Source organism: Sesamum indicum, linkage group LG8, assembly GCF_026168435.1.
Source record: "Sesamum indicum cultivar Baizhima isolate 11 linkage group LG8, ASM2616843v1, whole genome shotgun sequence".
Lineage (NCBI taxonomy): Eukaryota > Viridiplantae > Streptophyta > Magnoliopsida > Lamiales > Pedaliaceae > Sesamum > Sesamum indicum.
In genome coordinates this window covers 31,923,810-31,948,154 of record NC_142664.1, presented here as the reverse complement: position 1 = coordinate 31,948,154, position 24,345 = coordinate 31,923,810, and the positions used below count along the sequence as shown (strand labels likewise).

The window sequence follows — 24,345 nt, the reverse complement described above, 5'->3', positions numbered from 1 at the left end:
CATGTAATTTGGTCTTAACGTGATAAAACAGTGAATTTGCTTTTGAATATGGATAATTGGTTCCGGAGAAGATTGCTGGTGTTTAAGACTAAGTTACTTATAATAATCTGTTTGATCAGTTTAAATTTGACAAACAGTATCTTGGCACAAAAAGTATTGAAATTGAATTACAGCTTTAATTACATACATTTTGCATTAGGAAATGATGATGCAGGCCGGAAGAAGTGAGGAAAAAAGCATTGTAATTGTAACTTGTGGCCTTTTTAAAGTTTATAGCCAATCTAAGCTTGGTTATTACCTCGGTTTTGGTTGTCATATTTGAGCAAGTTTTTGTTGATTTTATTGATTAAATTCATTATATCTTCTTCCAAGAACGTTCCTTTGACAGAAGTTGGAACTTTTTCAAAATTTCAAATCTTGATATCAGTGTGTTGTGTTGAAGATGAATGTATAGTAGCTGTAGTTGATTCTGATCATGTGATGAAAATATATCAATCACTTTTGAGATGATGTGTTAACTTTCAGTTCCAATCCACCAAATTCAGTAAAAATGAGATAGTATTCTTTCTTAGCTCAATAATTGTGGTGAACTAGGAGTTCCTATTTGGAGATTGTGGCCTAATCCGTTGTTCCTACTTCAGTTCGTCTGGGTAACCATTCGTCACAGTTCTGATATATTTCTTCTTCTTAAGTTGATTAATCAAGTTACCCTTAGTACCCTATCTGGGAATATTTGTGCATTGTTTTGTCCTATTTTGGTTGTATTTCTTACTATCACTCTCACTATTCCCTTACTCATTGGAAAGTATGTTGGAAATGATTAAAAATCTCTTACTCATTTTTAGCCAAATATTGTGCATATTTTAACAAACATATCCGTTGGCAATTTTTTGTAGTTGGTAGAGAGTCCAACTTTCTCAAACATTACACATCTATAAAAGTTGGTAGAGAGTCCAACTTTCTCAAACATTACAGATCTATAAATAGGCTCAACCCCTATGCATTTCATACACACCAAAAATCGAGAGGCTCTTCTCTTCTAGCTCTTTCCTCCTCTTTCACTCCTGAGTGTTAATTTTGTTCGTTGTTTCAAGCTTTCTTCCACGAGTGCGTGTGTAAGAAAGTAATAGCTGTGTTAACCTTGAGAAGCGATCGATTTATACTATCTGCACCACGATAGTATCGAAATTTCACTTTCAAGACAGTGGTTTTCCACGGCACAATTTTTTATTTTTCCAACAAATATAAGGACATAATTCATTTTAATCCCCATATTTGAGTTTAATAACTTAAAAAAAAAAAGATCTTAACTTATTTCATTAAAAGAGGCTTGTGTTAAATTGTCCCTGCTTGAAGTTAAAAAAAAAAGCGGTTAGACAGTCTTAAAAAAGCACTCCAACTCTATACGCTCCTGGATTGGTATTTCACTAATTGGTGATTTTTTTCATATTATCCATATATAACTTGTCATTATTTTTATAAAAAAAAAATATTGTAATCTCTCACCTTTTTTTAAATTGCAATTGGCACCTACCATATAAAATTATAACCAGTTTTAGTTAAAAGTATTTATAATTTGATAATTATTTAAAGGAAAAAATGCAAGCAATCTCATTTTGATATCGTAAATGAGCAAATTACCCCCTTATGAAAAAACAAATAGCGATTTACATCCCTATATTTTTTAAAATACAACAATTTACCTCCCTATGTTTTTTACAATGAAGCAATTTACCTCCCTGTATAAGGAGGTAATTTGCTTTATTTTAAAAAGTATATGAGGGTAAATTGCTATATTTTTTTCATGAATAGATAATGTGCTCATTTTCAATATTACGAGGGTAAATTGCTATTCATCCATTATTTAAATATTAACTTGATCAGATGGCATATAAACATAACATTTGTAAATATAACGAATACTTTGGGGCCAAAAAAAACATTTGAATCAAATTGGAGAAACAAGTTTAAATAAAAATCATAACATATTCATTTGTTATTTATATACTGATCTAGAAGCCTTTTTATTTAGATAATTTTGCTATATATATATATATATATTTTGTTTTTTCTAACTTATTTATGCAAGTGTTCTTTTATTTGAAAAATTAAAGCTCATTCATCCCACAATGATTATATTTATATGTATTGATCAAATTTAATGTGTATAAAAATAAGTTGGCCCAAATAGGTCTGAACGATCGAAAACAAAAAAGAAATGAGAGGTCCGTAACATCCTAGGATGCCCACATCATGAGGACGGCCTACTGAAAAATTACTAGGCTCAAACCAAAAGGAAAGCCCAATACACCAAGATCGGACCAAGAAGAAAGCCTGGTACAAGGCCTATCGGACTCAAACCCACCTTCCAAAGCCAGCCTAGGAAAAGGGAAGCGCCCATAAGAAGTTGGACTCCTTGACCTAGAAAGATTCCCTGCAGATGTAGAAGTCCTCATGTAAAAGGAGTCATCTTCCAACCAAAGACGTGCTGCCCAAGTCAAGGAGGAGAAAAGATCGTGCCTTATCCCCAAATTTTCGCCTTCTTTCTTGAAAATGCAGCTCACAAACAGAGTCCTGCGAAGAGGGACTCCTTCTCCATAAATACAAGCAGCATCCCCCCAATAGACAGACCTTCAAGAAGTTGGAAACTGTCTTGTTATTTCGCTGCAACTCTCAACTCGTGCTTTTGTTATAATTTTAATTTCTCATTTTAGCACCCCTCAACAGGGACACCATTCAGCCCCACGCGAGGGACACCTTTAAGCCTCACAAGAGGGACACCTTCAGTCCTCCAATAGGGACACCTTCAGTTCACCAACAGGGACACTTTCAATCCCTTTAGTGGGACACCCTCCAAAATCTGAAAAATCACTCTGTATTCTTGCTTTAGCAATCGAATTGCACTTTTAGCACGATTTCTCTCACGAAATTGTTTATTCTATCACGATTTCTCATTATATTTTATTTCTCACGATTATTTTTTCCCTAAATTAGATACTAACTTGGACGTTTGAGAGCTAACGCCTTTTTTGCAGGTCCCCCATTCAGGATTTGAATTCGCTTCGACCCAAGCTTTTAACATAGTCCATATTCATTGGACCCGTGCGTTTTCTAAAGGTATCATTTGAGCTGTTTGTGGGAAAGTTGAGTTAAAGAAGTGAGTTACCATGAAAATCTACAGCAATCTTGCAAGCAAACAGAAGACTGTGGAGGCACCTAGCAACAATCAGACTTTGGAAGTTGTTGCGGAAACCCCCCTGGCACCTGCTAGTAGGGTATCCCCTATGAGTAGGACAATCCTCACCAGTGGAGCGGTGGTCCCAAGACTCTCCAGACCTACTAACCCACTAACTAGGCCTCCACAACACAGTCCCTCTTCAGACACCTCCTCGGGGAGCTCCCCACAGGACTCCTATGAACTATACAACAGATGGTCACGACGGCTACACAGGAGCATATGTTGACACTAATCCTAACCCACACAGTAACCCCATTTGACATGGATGCCCTAAGGCAGGAAACCAAAGGGTATCCCTTACCCAGCACTGCCGGTCGCAAGTGACCAGAGACCCCCCTCGCAAATCCAACTGGACGTCCCTCAGTGGATTGCACGTCTGGAATGCCTGCACAAAAGCCTCCAAAATATCTAGTACCAAATCATGGGAACGCTATCGGAGAAGCAGCAGGGTATCCCCTTCAATGAAGAGACCATAGGAGACGAACTCCCCTTCAACTAGAAGGAGCCCAACCTGCCGGAGTACGATGGAACCATGGATCCATAGGAGCACCTCTCCTATTTTGAAAATGTTGCCTTTCTCCACCATTACAACACCCCTGAGGTCAAATGCCATATTGCTGTAACCATATTCACACGGTCAGCCCAACAGTGGTTCAATCAATTACCTTCGGGATACATCGAATCATTTGGAGAATCTCTCTCTTTATTTCTTCATCAGTTTGTTAGTAGTAAACAATGTCAAAAAACGATCATGAGTATTTTCTCTTTACAATAAAGAGAAGGGGAATCACTGAGTGAGTATCTTCAATGCTTTAATTTAGCGGCCCTAGAGGTCTCTACTGCAACATCTAATATACTAATTTGTGATTTTACGCAGGGATTACAAGATGGGGATTTCTTCAAGTCTTTAACTAAGAAATCCCCTAGCAGTTTTTATAATCTCCTAGCACTAGCTGAAAAATACAGAGGAGACTAGGGAATACAAGAATGTTGTCCTTGGTGAAAAATGCAAGGAATAAGAGGAGGAAGACCTACTCCACTCGGATGCCTAGAATAAGCCCCGCCTCGAGGCAGGCATCCTCCTCAAAAAAATCATGCACCAAGGGGGCATCCCCCTCAAAAAATAAGCCTGCTCCCAAGCAGACATCCTTCACGGAATAAGCTTTGCTCCTAAGCAAGCATCCCCCTCAACGTGTTAACATACCAGCTTCCCTTAAGGAGTATTTTTTATTTTAATAATTTTGGAGATCTATTTTACCCCCTTCAACGTGTTAACATATATTTGCTTGTAATGATTTTGTGAGGAAGGCATCCCTCTCATTAAAAGCCTTATCTTCTACACAGGCGCACCAGTCTTCCTTTAAGCAGGCACTTTGATCCTTCTTTGAAGGACTTGTAAGCTTTGTCTCTTGCAAGCACCTAAGTCCTCCTCCATGGAGACATCTAAGCTCTGCTTCCAACGGACACCTTATTTTTTCTCCGTCAAGGATCCTAAGTCTTGCTCCAAGAAGGGCTCCCTCTCAAATAAGCCCTCCTCCGAGGAGGCGCAATAACTTTGCTCCGTGCAAGATCTATTCGTAGTATCACGTAGTTGTTATTTAATATTCATTTGCCGAAAAATAAAGCCCTACAATGGAGTAGGCAAAAAGGCACCCGTTAAGGCCTCCTCCATGGAAGCACCCTCCTAAAAAGTCCTACTCCATATAGGTATGAAGTAAGTTCTTCTTATTCTAAGCATGCTTATGCTACTAGTATTTTTTGCAGGAATTCAAAAAATAAGAAGGAAAAAAGAAAAGTTCATTCTTTGAACCCTATATCTGAAGATTTCTACTCTAATAAGTGTCAAAATCTCCACTTATTAGAGTGGGGGGCTATTGATGTGTATAAAAATAGGCTGGCCCAAAGAGGCCTAAACGGTCCAAAAAGAAGAAAGAAATGAGAAGTCCGTAACATCCTAGAAGGCCCACATCATGAGGACGGCCTGCTGGAAAATTACTGGGCTCATCCCAAGAGAAAAACCCAATACAATAAGCCAACCCAGTACACTAAGATCGACCCAAGAAGAAAGCCTGGTACAAGGCCTACAGAACTCAAACCCACCTTCCAAGCGCAGCCCAGGAAAAGGGAAGCGCCCCTAAGAAGTTGGACTCCTTAACCTAGAAAGACTCCCTGTAGAAGTGGAAGTCCTCTTCGAACCAAAGACATGCTGCTCAAGTCAAGGAGAAGATAAGATTGTGCCTTATCCCCAGATTTTCGCCTTCTTTCTCGAAAATGTAACTCACAAACAAAGTCTTGCGGAGAGGGACTCCTTCTCTATAAATACAGACAGCATTCCCCTAATAGACAAACCTTCAAAAAGTTGGAAACTATCTTGCTATTTCGCTGCAACTCTGAACTTGTGCTTTTGCCATATTTTACTCACGAAATCGTTATTTTATTTCAATTTCTCATTTCAGTACCCTCAACCCTGACACTTTCAGCCCCACGATTTGGACACCTTCAAGTCCCACGAGAGGGACACATTCAGTCTTCTAACAGGGACACCTTCAGTCCTCCAACAGGGACACATTCAGTTCTCCAATAGGGATGCCTTGAATTCCTCTACGGGAACACCATCCAGAATGTCAAAAACTACTCTCTATTTTTGTTTTAGCGATCGAATTGCACTCTTAGCACGATTTCTCTTATGAAATTGCTTGTTCTATTATGATTTTTCATTACATTTTATTTCTTACGATTATTTTTCTCCTAAATCTGATACTAATTTGGGTGTCGAGTGCTAATGCCTTTTTTGCATGTCCCCTCTTCAGGATTTGCATTCGCTTCGGCCCCGGTTTTGAGTATAGTCCATATTCATTGGACCCATACGTTTTTTGAACGCATCAAAATTATTTTACTCAAATAATTTCCAAATAGTAAAAAATATTCTAATTAAAACGGTTGTAGTTTTTTAAATTTATTTGCAATGAACTAAAAATAATTTTATTTGAAAAAAAATAAAATATTTTATACAAGTTATATAGAAAAATCACCTACCAGAATGATTAATTCGCGCCAATTAAAAAAATATAAATTATTTTAAAGACGAAGTCAAATATCAAGGATTAAAATAAATTTTATCTGTTAATTTAATTGTATATTTCGATATTGCCTGTCACAATGATTATTACTATTTTATAAAAGAAAGAGGTTTATTTAGAGCATTTAGACCTAAAATGACAATTTTGATATCATTACACCAAACTTTTGGAATGTTAAAATGTGCTTCAACCAATTATTTATTCTCCTTTCTTCACTATCAAGCATAAATTTTGAATGCTGAATTGGATAAGATAGATCTTACAGAGGGCTTGAAGTCTAGTTTTAACGGGTTTCTTATATATACATAATTCGTTAGTTTTAACAGTGATAATTATATTTGATAGATTTTTCAAATATAAGAATTAAACGTGATGAGTTTGAAATTTGAGGAATCGAATTCGAATAAATGACATGTTTGCATGACCAAAAATTGATATTTACCGTCCCAAAAGTCTTGGAGTAAGCTTCAGGCATACAGTTGGTATTGCCAGAATATCTGGAATCATCTGTTCGACTATTCCAGCAAAATATAATTGGAGCATACTGAGGATAGACGGTGAGTCAGGTAATTTCTTAGCCCTTCTTTTCCTTCCGTTGAATATATCCCCGTCTACAATCTCTCTATCTCCGTCAGGTATTCCCCAAAAAGAAAAAGAGAGATTCAGGTATTTCCTAGTCTTTTTCTTTCTATACTTGATTCCAGGTTGTTTTTGTTCACGGGGGTATTGCTGTCAATATTTTGCTCAAAGCTCAACACCCACCCCTAATACAAAGCACCTATATAGTTTTTATCTCTTTGCTCTTTGTTTCTCACAATGCCCCGGTTAACTTAAAATTAACCTCGATTCACCGGACGGAATCTTACCCATTCATTTCCCTTCCTATAGGGAGTAATTTAGGGGGCTTGCCTGGAATGAGTTTTACCCATGTAATCCAAATGGGAGTAGGAGTAGGAGTACTACACCTGAAGCAAATGAAATCAAACACCCCTGTATGGCACAACTCTCATAGAACTAGGAGCAGGATGATGAATATTACGATGAGAGACAGAAGCAAGAATAGAAAGCCCCTTCAGAAGGGTCGTAATCTCAGCATTGAGGCTATCCAAACAGTTCAAGCATTGAAGCGGGCTGCCAACCTCTCAGAGGCGTCTCTGGATCAAGTATTTGATAACAGATTCAGGCGTTTATTGAAGTTTGATATGATTGCTGTTCTCCGGGAACTCCTTCGCCAGAACCAATGTCTTTTGGCCCTTAAGGTTTTTGCTCCCTGTCCCTTCATCTTTCTCCGCACCTAGCTTAATGTAACATGATTGCCTAATCATTTAATTGAGAATGTCATGCGAATTGCTGCTTCTACTGGAAATATGCTTCTCTCATTTTTTTCCCTCTATGAGTTGCAGACAGATAAAGTCTGTGCTTTTATTGCTTCTGTAGTTCTACACCCCCCTTCCTTCAGTTATATTCTATCTCTCTTTAGGAGAATATAACTTAATCAGAATTCTTGAAGCTGTTTTCATTGCTTTAGTCCATGAAGAGATTGAGACTTATAAAGGGACTTGTGCGGCAGTTTCTTGTCTTATTACACAAATCTGTTCAATGACATAGCTGAAACCAATTTTCTAAAAACAACATGAAGAAAAATAACTTCAATGTGTGTGTGTGTGTAACACAATGTTTGATACCTGAAAATATGGGAGCTTCTCTTCTTTAACATTTCCTAATTGAACTGAGGAAGGATCAGGCTGCTTTTCTGCAAGTGTAATTGTTGGCCCTGTCTGCTATGGGTAACGTCTAATCAACTGTTATCTGATCTAGGTTTTCAGGGATATCAGAAAAGAGGAGTGGTATAGACCTCAGTTGTTGCTGTATGCTGAAATGATAACAGTTTTGGGGAGCAATGGATTGCTTGAAAAGGTCGAACTACTTATCATGGAACTTAAAGCAGAAAGTACAGTAAATCCTGATATTGAAGGCTTTAATATGTTGCTGCAAAGCTTGATGAATTTGAATCTCACTGCATTAGCAATGGAGTGTTTTTACTTGATGAAATCATTATCATGTGACCCAGATAGAATATCGTTTAAAATTCTTATAGATGGTTTAAAATCAAATAAGGAAATGAAGCTTTTAGCTATCATACTGGAGGAAGCAAAAAGATATTATGGCTGTTATGTGAATTTCTTAGAGAAGGAAGATACTGAGATCAGCTCAGAATCACTGAACATTTAAGACCTGCCAAGGATGAATTACATATGTTGCTGGTTGGTCTACTATTTAGTTGTTTTAGTTTCTGTACTACTGGGAAATGGGGAGCCAGTGTTGGCAGTTATAGGAACTATAAATGGCATATAGTGTCGTTGCCCACATTAGGTATTAAATGTTTATAATTGTTTACTGGGCCTGTCATATGATGCCTGTTCTGTGTATGTCAAGCTTGTTAAATTGACAATTTAATCAATTCAACAGCCAACTAAGGTCATTATGCAAATGGTATGTTAAGAATGGGGGAAGTTTCCATAAGGCCTGGAAAAACTTGGTTATAGATTCCTCTGCATTTACTTCTTAAGCCATGGAACTGGAAAGCAAGAGTTGGAGGCATTAAAATGATGAATTGGTTTGAGAGGCTACACAGAAAATTTTGCATTCTGAAAATACTTTTTACATGTGTTGGTACAGCTGTAAAGGTTGTGGCAAAATATCATGTGTATAATTGAATGCGATACGTCCTTGTGTTTTTTAACACTTTTAGGTTCCAGAATTTCATTTATTTGCATATACAAGGCTACATGTGGTTCATCTAAATGTGTGCCTACTGATGACATTTTATCATTTTTACTTAAATTTTAGGGTAAATTACAACGACCTTCCCGGAGGTTTGGCATAATTATAAATAACCCCTCGTTGTTTGGAAAATACAATATGAGCATAGTTGACAATTTCATACCTCCATCTAAGGTTTACATGGTTCAATTAAACACTAGGGGGGTATCTGTAATTTTTCAAACAACAAGGGGATATTCGTAATTGTGTCAAACCTCATGGGAGGTCGTTGTAATTTATCCTGAATTTTAACATAAAAATGGTATTGTTTCTGTAAACAACTTGTGTTACTACCTTTGAGTTAAAATGCTTGTGTGATGGATCAAGTGGCAGAGGAACATAAATCTAATCGATTGCTTATCGTGGAGTTTATTTTGTGTGGGGTGTGCGTTGTTTTTGTTGAAGGTGAATGATTTTCCCTTCAATGAAAATGAAGAGATAGAGGTGAGGCATAAAAATGACGGAGTACATAATTTATCGTATCTCATTTATGTTGCAGTTCAAGTAACTCATTTATTGGAGATTGCCCACCAATGTGTTCTTTATTGTTAAATGGGGCAAAATCGATTTAACTTGCTGTGGTAGACATGTATCTACATTAACAACATAGGAACCAGTTGGCTAATTTCAGAAGAAAACATGCACTTGTTTTTGTGAAGTGCAGACATTAGTGCTGGAACTGTTTGCCTAGGAATGTCTGACCAAACTTCCAGTTTGTGGTGCAACATTGTAAGTTGCCAATGTTATGCTACTAGCAGTGGTGACCTCAAATGATAGAGGTTGCCCTGCAAGCTTGGTGTTACATTGCCAGTTCCTTTCCATCTGAACCCATATGGTCCTTGATCCCTTCACTTTTACCGCAACAATTTCTCCATCCAACCCAACATTGGTGATTAACACTTGCATGAAATAAGCTCTGCCCTTGAGTGTGAATCTGATTCCCCCTTTTCTTTTACATTGCACCCTAAACACGAAGTGTTTGAGGTAGTAGAGCAACTATATATTATTATGCTGATTATTGAATGAGCAAGTGTGAACCTTGAAGTACCTTCTGTACTGGACGGAAACAATATATGCTTTTTGCTGGGCAATAAGAGAAAATGCAGCCTCTGGCATCTGAAAGTGGGCTCTTGGAAAGTTGCACCACCTGCCATAATCAGCGGGTAGGCCATAGTAGGTGGACAGAGATCAATGGCAGTAAGAACAATTGATGGACTTCTCTGCAGGCACTATACAATAAGAAATTACCAGTGATGATGGAGGCCTCTCTCTTTGGAATAGGTTGCTGTAGCAGACTTCCATTCTTGATATTGGGCGGTTACTGTGGATGTATGAAGTGCAGAAAACAAGTAGCAGATGACCGCAGCCTGGAGGTGGAGAGCAGCCATGTGAGGGAGTTATGAGTTTGAACAGTAATCAGTACATTAGTTTCATTCTTCTATATGTATATGTGTATATACTGATGTAATATCATTGTTTCCTTTTGGGTTCCGCCTTTTTGCTTTTCCGTAAGATATTTGATTATTTTCTGATGATGGGGAGGGCAAAAAGACCTTGGCTTCCATTTTGGTTAACTTTAATTGATGGATTATTGGTGAAAAGAAGAATGTGGTAGTGGCATAACCCGACATTAATATAAGGCTTTTCCTGCTTTTTTCCTCTCTTTGCAACAGTTACACAGCTCAACCTCTCTGCTTTTTCAAATTTCTCTCTTTGCGAAGAGGTTACGCAACTCATTTGGAACGCGTTCTCAACTTCTGTGTAAATTTTGAGGCCAAATTGCTTTTTACCCCTTTTTTTTTCTCAAAATGATTAAAAACCTCCCAGTATTATAAAAATAAGTTAAAAAGCCCCCATGATTTGAAAAATTCTGCTAAAACTGGATTCCATCAAAAAATTAATGAATGGTGGATTTTACGAGCCCTTAGTGCGAAATATATTAATTTCTGACAAATTTTGATCTCTTTTTGAATTAAAAATGATCTTTATACTTTTTTTGACATATAAAATCTTCACATTTATTTCTTTTTGTTTTGAGATTGGGGGGCCAGGCGATTGTGGTACCCCTCTGCGGTGAGCGGTGGGTGAAGGATGGGGTGGGCGACATGGGAAGGGGGTGGTGGAGGGTGGGAAGGGAGGTGCAGGGAGGGGGGATTTAATTTTATTAATTTACTTTTTTAAAATAATATTTTATATTTTATAAGTTATAGTAAATATATTTATAATATATATTTAATAAGTCGAATTTAGATAGGTTAATTATTTATTTATTACAAAAAAAATAAAAATTTATATTAATATATTTTTTAAATATTATAATATTATTATTAAAAACCACGACTCGATTAAAAAAATACGTACAGAGCTCTATGATGGAAAAGGCTTGTGACGCTTCAAGAAAAATGAAAGAAAAAGAAATAAGGAGGAGTAACCTGTTTAAAGATATAGAGAGGGAGTTGAAGGCACGCTCCTTTAACCGCCCATGACAGGAGGGGCTTGTAACCGCCCTTACGCATGGTGGAGGCAGTTATCACCCCCCAGCAATAGAGAAGGCTAGGTCTAAGCCCAGCCATCATTCCCTTACAAAGGCAGAAGAAATAGTGCTCGAGTACGGGCAATCAAAAGGACGTGGGGGGGGGGGGGGACAAGCGACGAAGGAGGTTGCTTTAAGGAACCCCTCTCCAGTTGACGGAAGGACTCCCCCGAGATCAAAGGGGACAAGAATTCCTACTCTAAGAAGAAGTTGGAGGTGTCCCTCCTCCTTAAAGTGGGGGGCACTGAATGATGGGGGAATGGCCCAACGAATTACGACCCAAGAACAAGTTAAAGAGCCCAATACTCCACCCCTTGTGTATGGCTAGGATAATAGAAGAAGACCATTGTGTACGGCCCAACGCGTTCAGCCCAAACGTTCATAGCTAGCCCAGTTCTCATTCCCCGAGGCTTGCGTGGCAAACACATGGGCCCTCCACATAGACCTTCCTAGCTGACAAGGAGTACGCATGGCAACCAGACTCCTTGGGGGCTGGGAGTCCTCTTCCGCCTCGGACTCTCCTTCTCACTCAAAATAATAACCCTAACAACATGATCCCTAAAAAGTAGGATTTGATCAAGCTTTATCTTAAACAAATTTTATCTATTTTCCGCAGGAATAGGGAGCACTATTAGTTCCATGGCAAAGGAAGATACTCTTCTATAAATAGGGGATTCATCCCAAAGTGGAGGGACACCTTCACCCTATAGAAATTTTGCCGCCATTCTGCTATGCTTCTATCACATTCATATATATAATTCGTTTCTATTTCTCTACCATTACTTCTCATCTTTTTAAAGCTCTTCATTATTTCAAATTATTATTCATCGAATTCAGTACTAACTTGGGCGTCGGAGTGTAAACGTTTTGTTTGCAGGTCTCTTTCTTTGAAATTCTGCTTTAAGCAATCTAGGTCCAACGCCTAAGCCTGAGTTCGTTGGACTCGTGCTAAAACGGCATGCATCATAATATATATTAAATTAATATTGTCATAAATATATATTATAAAATTATAATTTTATATCTAGATTGTTGATTTGAATTAAGTAAGATTTAAATCATTCATTTACTAGTTAAATTTGGACTTTTAATTTAAATTAATATTTTTAAAAATAATGTTATAAATATAATATTATAATTAAATTTTTAAAGAATAATAAACAAATAAAAAGTACGTGCACTACACGAAATCGTGCGAGCTGATAGATTGTTCTATTTTTATTAATATAGAGAGATAATTTAATATTTTTTATATAAAATAATTTGCTCATTTTTTAGTATTGGAGTAATTTGCATTAAACCCTTAGTATTATATAAAAAGTATTGGGATGATTTTATTCTATTTGATAGGTATGGCTAAAAAACGATTGGCCCAAGAAAAGACACTAGGCCCAAATCAGACCCACAAGCCTTGGAGAGATGCACCCCAAGATTATTGTGTTTGGCCCAAAAAAGGAAGCCTGCCCCTTCAAGACCACCCCAAGAGGAAGGCTCAGTCTAAGGAGGAGCCCCCCCACCCCGAAAACTGTCCAAGGATGAAACTCATAAGCTCAACCCAAGTAGAAGGCCTCGCTTGAAGGTTTATTGCTTCTTTCCAAGTCTAGTCTAAGGGAGGAAGGTGTCCTCCAAAAGTCGGACTCCTCACCCTAAGAGAACTCCTCGCGAGGCAGGAGTCCTTACAAAGCAGGAATCCCCCTCACCTGAAGATTTGCTGCTGAAGAAACGGATATAGAGACAACCTTATCCCACCTTCCTCACCAGATGCACCTCTTATGACTCTTGCAATAAAGGGACTCTTCCTCTATAAATATAAAGGGCTCCTTTCAACGGATCCCCCCAGCCACTTTCAAAGAATTCTTTTGTTGCTACATTACTATTATGATATTCATATTCTCGCTCACTAAATTCTCACTTCTTTCACGATTTCTCGTTATAATTTTTCTTTATATTTATCTATTCTTAAATCCAGAACTAACTTAAGCATTACAGTGCCAATCTTTTGTTTTGCAGGTCCTTTTTCTCAAGAGCTTTCACTCAATTAGTCCAGATCCAACATCAAAATCCAATAACTTTGGACCCATTCTAAAATCGCACACATCAATTAGAGCTATATGTGGGAATTTGAGTTAAAGGCGTGGGATACCATAGAGACCCTCAACAATCACGCTAACAAGCAAAAGAGTGGAGGCACCCAGCAACAATTAGCCTTTACAGGTCGTTGCAGAAACCTCCCTGACGCCAGTGAGGGGGTCCGCCCTATCCTTTCCAGCTCCGTTGTTGCCTCCTAGAGTGATAGAACCATTGGTCAACCTTCTAAGGCGAAGCACCTCCTCGGATACTACATCAGGCGAACTTTCACCAGATTTGTTGGGTGCAATCCAACAAGTAGTTGTAGTAGTAGTTCAGGAACAAATGGCGATACTAGTACCTACTCGCTCAGCCTCGCTGAGTATGACGGGTCGACTGACCCCCAAGAATACCTTTCGCATTTTGAAAACGCAGCTCTGTTGCACAAGTAACTACCTTTGCCAGGGCCGCACAGCAATGACTTAACCAGCTGCCCCCTGGACCAATAGGGAGCTTCCAGGAGTTCAGATCTCTTTTCCTGCATTAGTTTGCTAGCAGCCGAAAGCTCCAAAAAATGAATCTCAGTCTATTCGTCGTACGCCAGAGGGATAATGAGCCGCTAAGAGAGTACCTTGCAAAGGTTCAACACCTCAGCCTTGGAAGTACCCTCCGCCACACGAAGAAGTGAAGGCCAATGCCTTCTCGCAAGACCTCTTGGATGGGGATATTTTCAAATTCCTGGCCAAGAACCCCATTTTGAAATTCGGTACCCTCTTGGTTCGAGCAGCCAAGTATATTAACATGGAAGACGCCCAGACTGCCAAGAAGGAAAGTTGGGGAGAAAAGAGGAAGAAGGCTAGGGAGGATACCCCTTCAAGAAATAACACACTGAATTTAGGGACAGAAAGACACCCTTCCACAGGATCCATGTTGTTTACACTCCTCTCATAGTGCCTTTACTCGGACCCTCATGGCGGTTGAAGGAAAAAATCTGCTCACACGCCCCCAATCATGGAGAGAGCAACCTCAACGTCATATGTCCGACAAATTTTGTAGATTCCACAATGATTACGGTCATACTACTGAAGAATGCCGATACTTGAAAAATGAGATAGAAAAGCTCATCCAAAATGGGTACCTCCTGGAGTACGTCTGCTAGGAAAAAGCCCGGGGTACAAGACCATATATAAAGTAAGAAGCGAACAAAGGAAAAGAAGTGAAGATCTCACCTCCGAAGTCTTCACTCAACGAAGAGTGTAGAAATATCTTTGAAGGAAAACCTGAAGCCAACGACCCTCCCAGGAAGGGGACCATATGAATGATCGTAGGAGGACCACATGGAGGTGATTCCCACTATGCTAGAAAAACACAAATCAAAGAGGCGTACAACATACCATGAAGGAAGTTTGGGATGTCGGTGCTATGGAGGACGCTCCCCTAATCTAGTTTAGGAGGGCAGAACGTTTAGGTCCCCAGAAGCCCCTACAACAATGCTCTAGTGATCATTGCGTTATTAGCCAATTACGAAGTGGGACGCATCTTCATAGATTCAGAAAATTTTACAGATATACTACTTGGAGAGGCATACGACCAAATGCAGCTAGGAGACACCCCTTTGAAAATAGTGAACACCTCCCTATACGGATTTGCAGGGGAGGTAGTCTACCCAAGAGGCATGGTCTCACTCCCTCTGACTTTAGGCACTGGCACTACTCGAAGAACGTGCTTGTTAAAATTCCTGGTGGCGGATACCTCTTCGACCTATAATGTCATTCCAGGAAAGCCCACCCTCAACGCCTTCCAAGCCGTGATATCCACCTACCACATGAAAATGAAATTCCCTATGTTAGGAGGAGTGGGAGAAGTACAAGGAAACCCTCTCCAAACTCGTAAATGCTATGTGAAAGTTGTACATAGGGGACAAAAGAGGAGCAAGGACGAGGATCCCAAGGGGGTTCCCTCCTACAAGCATGATAATAAGGCACCCTCAAAGGTCCAGCCAATAGAAGAACTGATGAATATCGAGATTGTACTCGGAGATCCAAAATAAGTCACATGTATTAGTTCTCAACTAGAAGGGGTAACACATGAAGATATAATCGAATGCCTATGCCGTAACGCAGACATTTTCTCATGAACTTCTCAAGACTTAGAAGGGATCGACCCTAATATCATAACCCGCCACCTTAGCATCTATCTTCGCATGAAGCCAGTAAAACAAAAGAAAAGGCATTTTGGACCTGAGAAGGACAAGGTTATCCAAGCAGAAGTAAACAAACTACTAGTAGCTAACCATATCGAGGAAATACAATTCCCCAAATGGCTATTCAACGTGGTGTTAGTACCCAAGCCTGGAGAGAAATGACGAATGTGCATCGAGTTTAGAGTGCGCAACAAGGCCTGCCCTAAAGATTTTGTCCTCTTCCTCGAATTTACCAGCTGGTGGACTCCACGTCTGGATGTAGACTCTTAAGCACGATGGACGCCTCACAAGGGTACCATCAAATAATGTTGGCTCCTAAAGACCGTAAAAGAGTAAGTTTCATTACATCAGCTGGGACATTTTGCTACGTGGCCATGCCATGTGGCCTGAAGAATGCCGGAGCGACCTACCAACGCTTGGTGGACAAAATACCCCGTCCTCAACTATGATGAAACATTAAAGTGTATGTAGATGACATGCTTGTAAAAAGTAAAGAAACCCAGGATCACGTGGCGGACCTAGAGGAGACATTTGCCGTCTTAACAAAATATCGACTGAAGCTCAACCCCGATAAATGAGCATTTGGAATGAAAGGAAGGCGCTTCCTGAGATTTATGGTTACCCAGAGAGGGATTGAAGCCAACCCGCTCAAAATCAAAGTCATTCTAGACATGAAAGCACCTTCCAACATCAACGAAGTAAAAGACTAACAGGGATGTAGCTGCACTAAGCCATTCTTTCTCTAAATTGGCAAAACAAAAGCCTGCTTTGGGGGGAGGAAAATGAGGACGGCTCTTCGGGAAGGGGTGTAGATGATAAAAGCCAGAGGGATGTGATATTCCCGTATCAACTGCTCTATCCTCATGATTTTAAGGACGGAAGAGCCCTACTCCAGAGGAGAAGGAGAAACCTCCCTCTCCTCTTCTCCAGGGGAAGAGTCCTCTCCTTCCTTCCCCCCTTCTTCAAGATCGATGTCCACTTCATCGATCAAGCGATGGGCGGCCTCTGCAGCGCGGCGGAGACTCCTCCTCCAGCCTTGAGGAAACTAGGCGGAAGACCACTTGTCCGCCTTGGAGTAGCCTCCGAGGGATCATTGTCCGCAAAGGTCTCGCCCATAAAACGGATCATCTAATCGGAAGAAGACATATTCTACACAAAAATACTTAGAAAAACTTTACAGGAAGAAGAACAAGATACTTACAGAGCTCTCTAATGGAAAAAGCTTGTGATGCTTCAAGAAAAAGGAAAGAAGAAGAGATAAGGAGTACCTACCTGTTAAAAGATTAGGGAGGAAGTTCAAGGCACGCTCCTATAACCACCTGTGACAGGAGGGGCTCGTAACTGCCCTTACGCGTGGTGGAAGCAGTTATCACCCCCCAACAATCAAGAAGGCTAGGTCTAGACCTTCCATCATTCCCTAAGAAAGGCAGAAGCATAGTGCTTGAGTACGGGCAATCGGAAGGATGCATGAAGGCAGGAAAAAACAAGCAATGAAGGAGGTTGCTTCAAGGAGTCTCTCTCCAGTTGAAGGAAGGACTCCCCCTGGATCAAAGGGGACAAGGACTCCTACTCTAAGAATGAGTTGGATGAGTCCCTCCTCCTTAGAGTGAGGGGACTGAATGATGGGTATGGCTCAAGAAAAGATACTAGACCAAAGTCAGACCCACAAGCCCAGGAGAGAGGCAGCCTAGGATTATTGCGTTTGGCCCAAAAAGAAAGCCTGCATCTTCAAGACCAGTCCAAGAGGAAAGCTCACTAAGCTCAGCCCAAGGAGGAACCCCCCACCCCGAAAACTGTCTAAAGATGAAACTCATAAGCTCGGCCTAAGTAGAAGGCCTCGCTTGAAGGTCTGCTGCTCCTTTCCAAGTGTAGCCCAAGGAATGAAGGTGTCCTCCAGAAGTCGGACTCCTCACCCTAAGAGGAGTCCTCGCGAGGCAGGAATCCTTATAAAGCAAGAGTCTCCCCTCACCCGAAGACTTGTTGTTGAAGAAACGGACACAGAGGCAACCTTATCCCACCTTCCTCGCCATATGCACCTCTTAGGACTCTTGCCGTAGAGGGATTCTTCCTTTATATTTACAAGGGGCTCCTCTCAACGAACCCCCGGTCACTTTCAAAGATTTCTTCCGCTGCTACATTACTATTCTGATATTCATAGTCTCGTTCACTAAATTCTTACTTTTTTCACAATTTTTCGTTATAATTTATTTTTATATTTATCTATTTTTAAATTTAGGACTAATTTAAGAATAAGAATCAGAGTGCTAACCTTTTGTTTTACAGTTCAATTTTTTTTTAAGAGTTTTGCCCAAATCCAACATCAAGATCTAATAATTTTGGACCAATGCTAAAATCAATTCATCACTATTCATTCATGTAGATACTAATTTAGTTTAAATTGAAATTATGAGATCAATAATGACGGTTACATTACATGTATTACTTTCGAAATGAAATCATTTGCATGAAGTTGTGTTATTTATTTATTATAGAAAAAAAAAAGTACTCCAAATACTCGCAGTCGTAGGTCGTCGAGAATATATATACACACACACATCGGAAAGACAGAAGCAGCAGAAGAAGAAGAGAGAAGTAAATAGAGAAAAGTTTTGCATCTGGGCTGAGAATAGAATCATAGATCGAGAGGCCAAGAAGATAAGGAATGGAGAGCTCAGGGGAAATGGTGCCGCTGCCTGTGTTGATGGAATCCAATTACAGGGCTTGCACAATTCCCTACCGATTCCCTTCCGACAATCCCAAGAAGCCCACTCCAACTGAGCTTTCTTGGATTAACCTCTTCGCCAATTCCATTCCATCTTTCCGGTCCATTTCTATCCCCTCACTTCACTTGTCTGATGATTTTATTCTCTTTCCCAACCTACTGCTACAACCTTCTTATGAACCCAATCCAATTTTACTGCAGTAAACGCGCTGAGAGCGACGACACGGTTCCAGATGCTCCGGCTAGAGCTGAAAAATTTGCACAAAGGCACATCTTTCTGCTCCTTTCCCTCACTTCACCTCAATGCTGCTTTTCTACTTATTCTTTTTCTCTTTTAATAACCTACTTGTTCTCATACTTTAACTTGCCTTGTTCAATACTGATTTTGGAATACACAAGTATTCTAAATCCATCGGGGGGACACACACGTATTTTGTTCAACTCCTCGATTACTATGAAATAACGTTGTTTACTGGATAATACTACTTTACTCTTCTTCTTTCCCTCAAATGCGTAAAAGTTTACCCCTCCACAGGTATGCAGAAATACTGGAGGATTTGAAGAAAGATCCAGAGAGTCATGGTGGTCCACCCGATTGCATTGTACATTAATCTGTCTCTTAGATTGGGCATTTAAGTTTAGTAACGGATTATAATCACACAACAAGTCTTACTGTCTTGCTTTTCTACAATTTTTTTCCAGCTTCTTTGTCAGCTTCGCGAGCAAGTCCTTAGAGAAGTGGGATTCAGAGATATATTCAAAAAAGTCAAGGCGAGCATCTCTTCCTCAGTAGAGATATTTTTTTTTCCTTCTTTTCATTTGTCTATATGACTTAATTAATACCGGAATCAAGTTCATAGATGTTCCGAGTCTGGAGAAGAGCAATGTTGTACAGGACGATCATATCTATTGTCTGCGTGTTATTGGGGGAGGGATGGTTGCCAGTTCAAAAACTAATAGAATGCTTTCTCTGTCGTTCTATGTGTGCACCTTGTGTACATATCCTGATGTCAGCTCATATTGAGTTGGGGCCCAAGCCATATGTGACAATTCCTTCATGCCTTTGTTCCATTTCTTATTTACTTATTTGTAGCAATAAGAGGAACAAGACCATAATTTTTATGCCTTAGTGGTTTAATTGAACTGCATGACAGGAAGAAGAAAACGCCAAGGCAATATCTTTATTTCAGGATGTTGTGCGTCTTAATGATGCCATCGATGATGAAGCCAAGCGTGTTGAGAATTTGATTAGGGGGATCTTTGCCGGCAACATATTTGATCTTGGCTCAGCTCAGGTACGTTATACTCTCAGCTGGGTGTATGCAACTTGAGCTAATGATTTTGGGACTGTTATCTTGTATTACTTCAGCCAGCCAGTTATGAAAACATGCTTGAGGAACTTGGTTGCTCTTCTTGTGTTTTACATTTTCAATAAATATTGATGAAGCATCAATAACATCACTTCTTGTTAATACCAGTTAAGTTTAATAAATTAATTATAAAATAAATAAATCTAATAAATTAAATAATTTAATTAATTGGCTATATTATCCTCAATTCAAAAGGAATATTTAACCAATCACTAATTTATAAATAATCAAATTCCTTAAATTTCCCGATAAAACAATAAAAGGGTGGGTTGGCTGCACTAATTCTAGAGCAACATTGGCCAAAAAGACAACTTCTAGAATCAATAAAGAAGACCTTATTGGGTTGATCTTGTTATGGTGATAGACTGTTTTCTCCAGGTGATGGAACTTTCACAATTTGTGAAAGCTAAAAAAAAAATATCTTGTACACCATGGGGATGGCTTTGCATTTCTCAAAGCTTGTCCTGTTCCATATTCGGTCACGGTTCTTTTTGAATGATGGATTTTCTAACAAATTTTTTGGATTTTTTTGGATAATTCTAAATTCTCAAATTCTTCAACTCTACTTTGAACTATGTTTTAATGAAGATTGATGGATGTAAAATTCTTTTAATATGAAGCCATTTAAAATCCTTTCTCCAAATTCTCCCCTCAAATCCAAATCCATAAATTCTAATATAACTTTAGATAATTTATGTAGTTCAAATAGATTCCCCTGCACTTGATTGGCATAAGAACAATCTTTTTGTTGTGCATCTTGAAGCTGGCAGAGTTATTTGCAAAGGATGGTATGTCCTTTCAAGCTAGCTGTCAGAATCTTGTCCCTCGACCATGGGTTATTGATGATATGGACAATTTCATTTCAAAATGGGGACGCAAATCATGGAAAAAGGTTGGTTTGGGGTGCTTTCAGTTTCTTTTTCTTCTATCTTTTGTTATTATGCATTGACATTTACAATGGGTTTACTCTACTAACTCTTTAACATATATGCCCCAGGCTATAATCTTTGTAGATAATTCTGGTGCAGATATCATTTTGGGTATATTGCCATTTGCTAGGGAGTTGCTTCGACACAGTGTGCAGGTCTGACTTGGTACCTTTACTTGTTTTACTGCGGAAGAGAAAATCTCGAGGCTGTATCTTGATGATTACTTTTGTCTGTGGGAACTGCTGCCACATACGCTGCAGGACATCAATCTAGAGGCTTTTAGTTGACTCAAATGTTGTTAAATCAAACTGAAACGGTTATCTGTCCAAGTACTTGGCAGGACCAGATGCTGATACTGGTTGGGCAAAGTTTATTTGACTTGAGATAATTTTTATATATATTCTGAAATAGTTTTTCATGGTAGAGATATTTTAGATTTTGGAATATGTTTATAGGCAAACTTCTTGAAAATCAATTAATGTCTTGAGTTCAGCTTCTCGCATTCTTGAACTAATACAAATCTTGACCCATGCAAATAGATCCCTATTGGATAATATGGATTTCTATAGAGAATTAGCCTTATGAAGTTCATGCATCCTACCATCCCTGTGAAAGGTGTACAAAATTGGGGAGATCATTTATGAGGCATGCATTACCACTTTTTCGTTATTTTGGCTTATGCTCGTAGGCATGCAAATATGCTGATGAATTTAATATGAAACTCCTCAAAAAACACCTTGGTCCCTGGCTAGGGTCTTGAATGCCAAATTTTTTTCCTTCCCCTTCACACCATATGTGAAGTCGCAAGATCCAAAGAGCTCTGAATTGAGTCAAATGGTTTGTGTTTGTACTACACTTTGCTATTAAGTTAATGGCTCCGCCTAATCTATGATATATTTATAAAATACTTCCTAGAAAGTGTTATCAACTTGCATATAAATGTTGTGTAGCATTACATGTATTCTTGTTTGTGTAAACTAGAAGCTGCTATATGATATTGCTTTCTTTGCAGGTTGTATTGGCAGCAAATGACTTGCCTTCTATCAATGATGTAACATATGATGAGTTAATTGAGATTATAGCTAAGGTAGTTGGGCAGTTAGTTATAGATGTATTATAATCATAACTCCAGGTTAGATTATGTGTGACCTTTCTACTATTGCAGTTGAAGGATGAAAACGGAAAGCTTTTTGGAGTTGATGCTTCGAATCTTTTAATTGTGAATTCTGGTAATGATTTACCGGTAAGAAGCTCCCTTTCTGAATGATTTCCTACAGTTTTTTCCATGCTTGGACGGATCCAGTTATATGAGTGTATTCTCTTATTTATTATAGGTTATTGATCTTACTAGACTATCACAAGAACTTGCCTACCTAGCAAGTGATGCCGACCTTGTGATTTTGGAAGGAATGGTAAATGATTGTGATCATCCTGTACTATTCTGTGGCAAAATTGACATATGTTTTATTTTAAAGTGTCAATAGTGCACTACTAGACAGTTATTTTTTGGTCCTCTATTTACATCACACAATAATTCTTGCTTTGCATGGACAAAGTCATGGGGACTCATGGAAAAGTAAGTTATAACACTGCTTTGTTGAAATGACTACCATGGTAGAATATGTTTCTAAATTAATTCGGAGATGATAGTTTTGGCTTCTTATGGAAACATTATGGTTTAGGTTTAAGTTTACTGTGACACACTATTATCCTCTGGATATGGGTGATTAAACTCTTGACATTCGTATGACTGATTGGACAAGGTAAGAGTTCTATGCAAGAGTTTGTGAGACAATTTCAACTTTCTCTTGATTACTCCAGATGAAGGTTGCAAATGTTGAATAATGAAAGGGATAACTTTGATGAATGAACCATGGCAGTCCTGTTAACTTTCAGTAGTTGATTGTGTTGATTCACTTCATGACAAAGTCCTCTTTCCTGTATCATGTTGACCATCTCTTCATGTTTGTTTAGAACCACACATTTAACGAACTTACTGTTTATCTTTTGGAAAAAAATTGGTCTTTTTTCGTTGGGCACCGTAAGGGTGAAGATAGATAGCTGTTTGCCCTGGTATAAGGGGCTTTCTTTTTTTGTTTGTTTGCCGTGATATAAGGTTATGAATTGTCATTTCATCAGTTAATTTGTTTTCACTTGTCATTTGAGGAAGCACCATTTACACTATAAGCACTTATTACTCAATATTGGAGTTTGTCTGACAACAGAAAATGCAGAGCCTTATCAATTGTTAAATGACTATTATGCTCACAAGCCTTGCCAACACCAAGAAATTTTAGGTTGATATTACCTCTGGATCCATGCATGCAAACTTAATGGCCAGGGATCTAGAAAAGTTCCAGTATTGGATGTATGAAGATCTGGCTGTAATGAAATTGATCTTTTAGCTGTCATTGCTTGTAATTTTAATGATTTTGTGACATGTCCGTATGAAAAACATTTGTGAACCATAAAAAACCCGACAATTCGTGGGTTTCATTCTCTGAATGAGAGTGGGTTGTTTTCGCTTTGGCAGTCTCACATGTTTCTGTTGATGTCTCCAGGGCCGCGGGATAGAGACTAACCTTTATGCGCAGTTCAGATGTGATTCCATGAAAATTGCTATGGTAAAGTAGAAACATCTCCCGTGTCTCCCGCTAATTTATTGATTGATTACTGCAAAATATTTTTTTTCCATCATAATGTTGTTTCTTCACCGCTTCTCCCCTCATGTGCAATTCAGGTGAAGCACCCAGAGGTTGCTCAGTTTCTTGGAGGACGACTCTATGATTGTGTCATCAAATACAATGAGTTTTTGGGCTAATAACATAGCTGGCTATTGAACGGAGACATATGCGGATCACTGGGACCAACTTTACTTTTTGCTGGAGGCATAGAATATTGATTGATATAGCTATATGCACACCCACGTGTTGTAAACTGGCAAATAGCTATACATTGTCTAGTCATTCTCAGTTATTTTCTGAAAGATGTGATTCTGATCAGACAGGAGCTTAGATATAGATTGAATTGCATCTTGTCGAGAACGCTACCAACACAGGTGTGAGTAAACCTTGTTGTGGAGTGTCTCAGTTGGCATGACGGAATTGTATTGGTAACGGTGTCCTCTGTTGCTTTGTAGTTGGTTGGTCGGTGGATTGTTTGGAAGTTGCAATTACTGACAATTCATCCATTTGGCTTTAAAACTGATGGTCTACTAGCGTCCACGCCTTTACATTTTTCCCTTAGCAGTGCTGATACCATAATGCATATTAGTTCGTAAAAACATTTTAATATCTTATTAAAATATGTAAAATTATAATGTGTAATTTAAAATGACATTTTGATCAATTCACAAAAATTATAGGGAAACTTAATAGTCT

The 24,345-nt window shown here is 38.9% G+C and overlaps 2 protein-coding genes across 6 annotated transcripts; both read left to right on the top strand.

The window, feature by feature from the left end:
- The first annotated feature begins 6,643 nt into the window (after nt 1-6,643).
- Nucleotides 6,644-10,632, top strand: LOC105169871 (pentatricopeptide repeat-containing protein At1g62350). Of its 4 annotated transcripts, XM_020695610.2 has the most exons (4): nt 6,861-6,984; nt 7,207-7,577; nt 8,137-8,235; nt 10,368-10,632. In XM_020695610.2, exons 2-4 carry the CDS (start codon nt 7,233-7,235, stop codon nt 10,542-10,544), a joined length of 621 nt encoding a protein of 206 aa, XP_020551269.1. In that variant the 5' UTR covers nt 6,861-6,984; nt 7,207-7,232; the 3' UTR covers nt 10,545-10,632. The 4 variants fall into 4 exon arrangements, with proteins under 4 accessions (XP_088740435.1, XP_011088727.1, XP_020551269.1 ...); XM_088884309.1 differs by having other exon boundaries at nt 6,644-6,875; nt 8,137-10,632; XM_011090425.3 differs by having other exon boundaries at nt 6,645-6,884; nt 8,137-10,632.
- Nucleotides 10,633-18,469: 7,837 nt separating this feature from the next.
- Nucleotides 18,470-24,168, top strand: LOC105169870 (damage-control phosphatase At2g17340). Of its 2 annotated transcripts, XM_011090423.3 has the most exons (12): nt 18,473-18,767; nt 18,868-18,933; nt 19,202-19,268; nt 19,369-19,437; nt 19,821-19,961; nt 20,800-20,928; nt 21,034-21,120; nt 21,978-22,052; nt 22,131-22,208; nt 22,300-22,377; nt 23,527-23,589; nt 23,706-24,168. In XM_011090423.3, the coding sequence occupies exons 1-12, from the start codon at nt 18,607-18,609 to the stop codon at nt 23,784-23,786; spliced, it is 1,095 nt and encodes a 364-aa protein (XP_011088725.1). In that variant the 5' UTR covers nt 18,473-18,606; the 3' UTR covers nt 23,787-24,168. The 2 variants fall into 2 exon arrangements, with proteins under 2 accessions (XP_088739454.1, XP_011088725.1); XM_088883328.1 differs by lacking the exon at nt 22,300-22,377 and having other exon boundaries at nt 18,470-18,767.
- Nucleotides 24,169-24,345: the final 177 nt, after the last annotated feature.

Coding starts and splice junctions, on each gene's coding strand:
- LOC105169871 (XM_088884309.1), top strand. CDS start 7,233: ATGAGTTTTACCCATGTAATCCAAATGGGAGTAGGAGTAGGAGTACTA. Junction 7,578..8,136: donor AATGTCTTTTGGCCCTTAAG/GTTTTTGCTCCC, acceptor TATCTGATCTAG/GTTTTCAGGGATATCAGAAA.
- LOC105169870 (XM_011090423.3), top strand. CDS start 18,607: ATGGAGAGCTCAGGGGAAATGGTGCCGCTGCCTGTGTTGATGGAATCC. Junction 20,929..21,033: donor GACGCAAATCATGGAAAAAG/GTTGGTTTGGGG, acceptor TATATGCCCCAG/GCTATAATCTTTGTAGATAA. Junction 21,121..21,977: donor TGCTTCGACACAGTGTGCAG/GTCTGACTTGGT, acceptor CTTTCTTTGCAG/GTTGTATTGGCAGCAAATGA.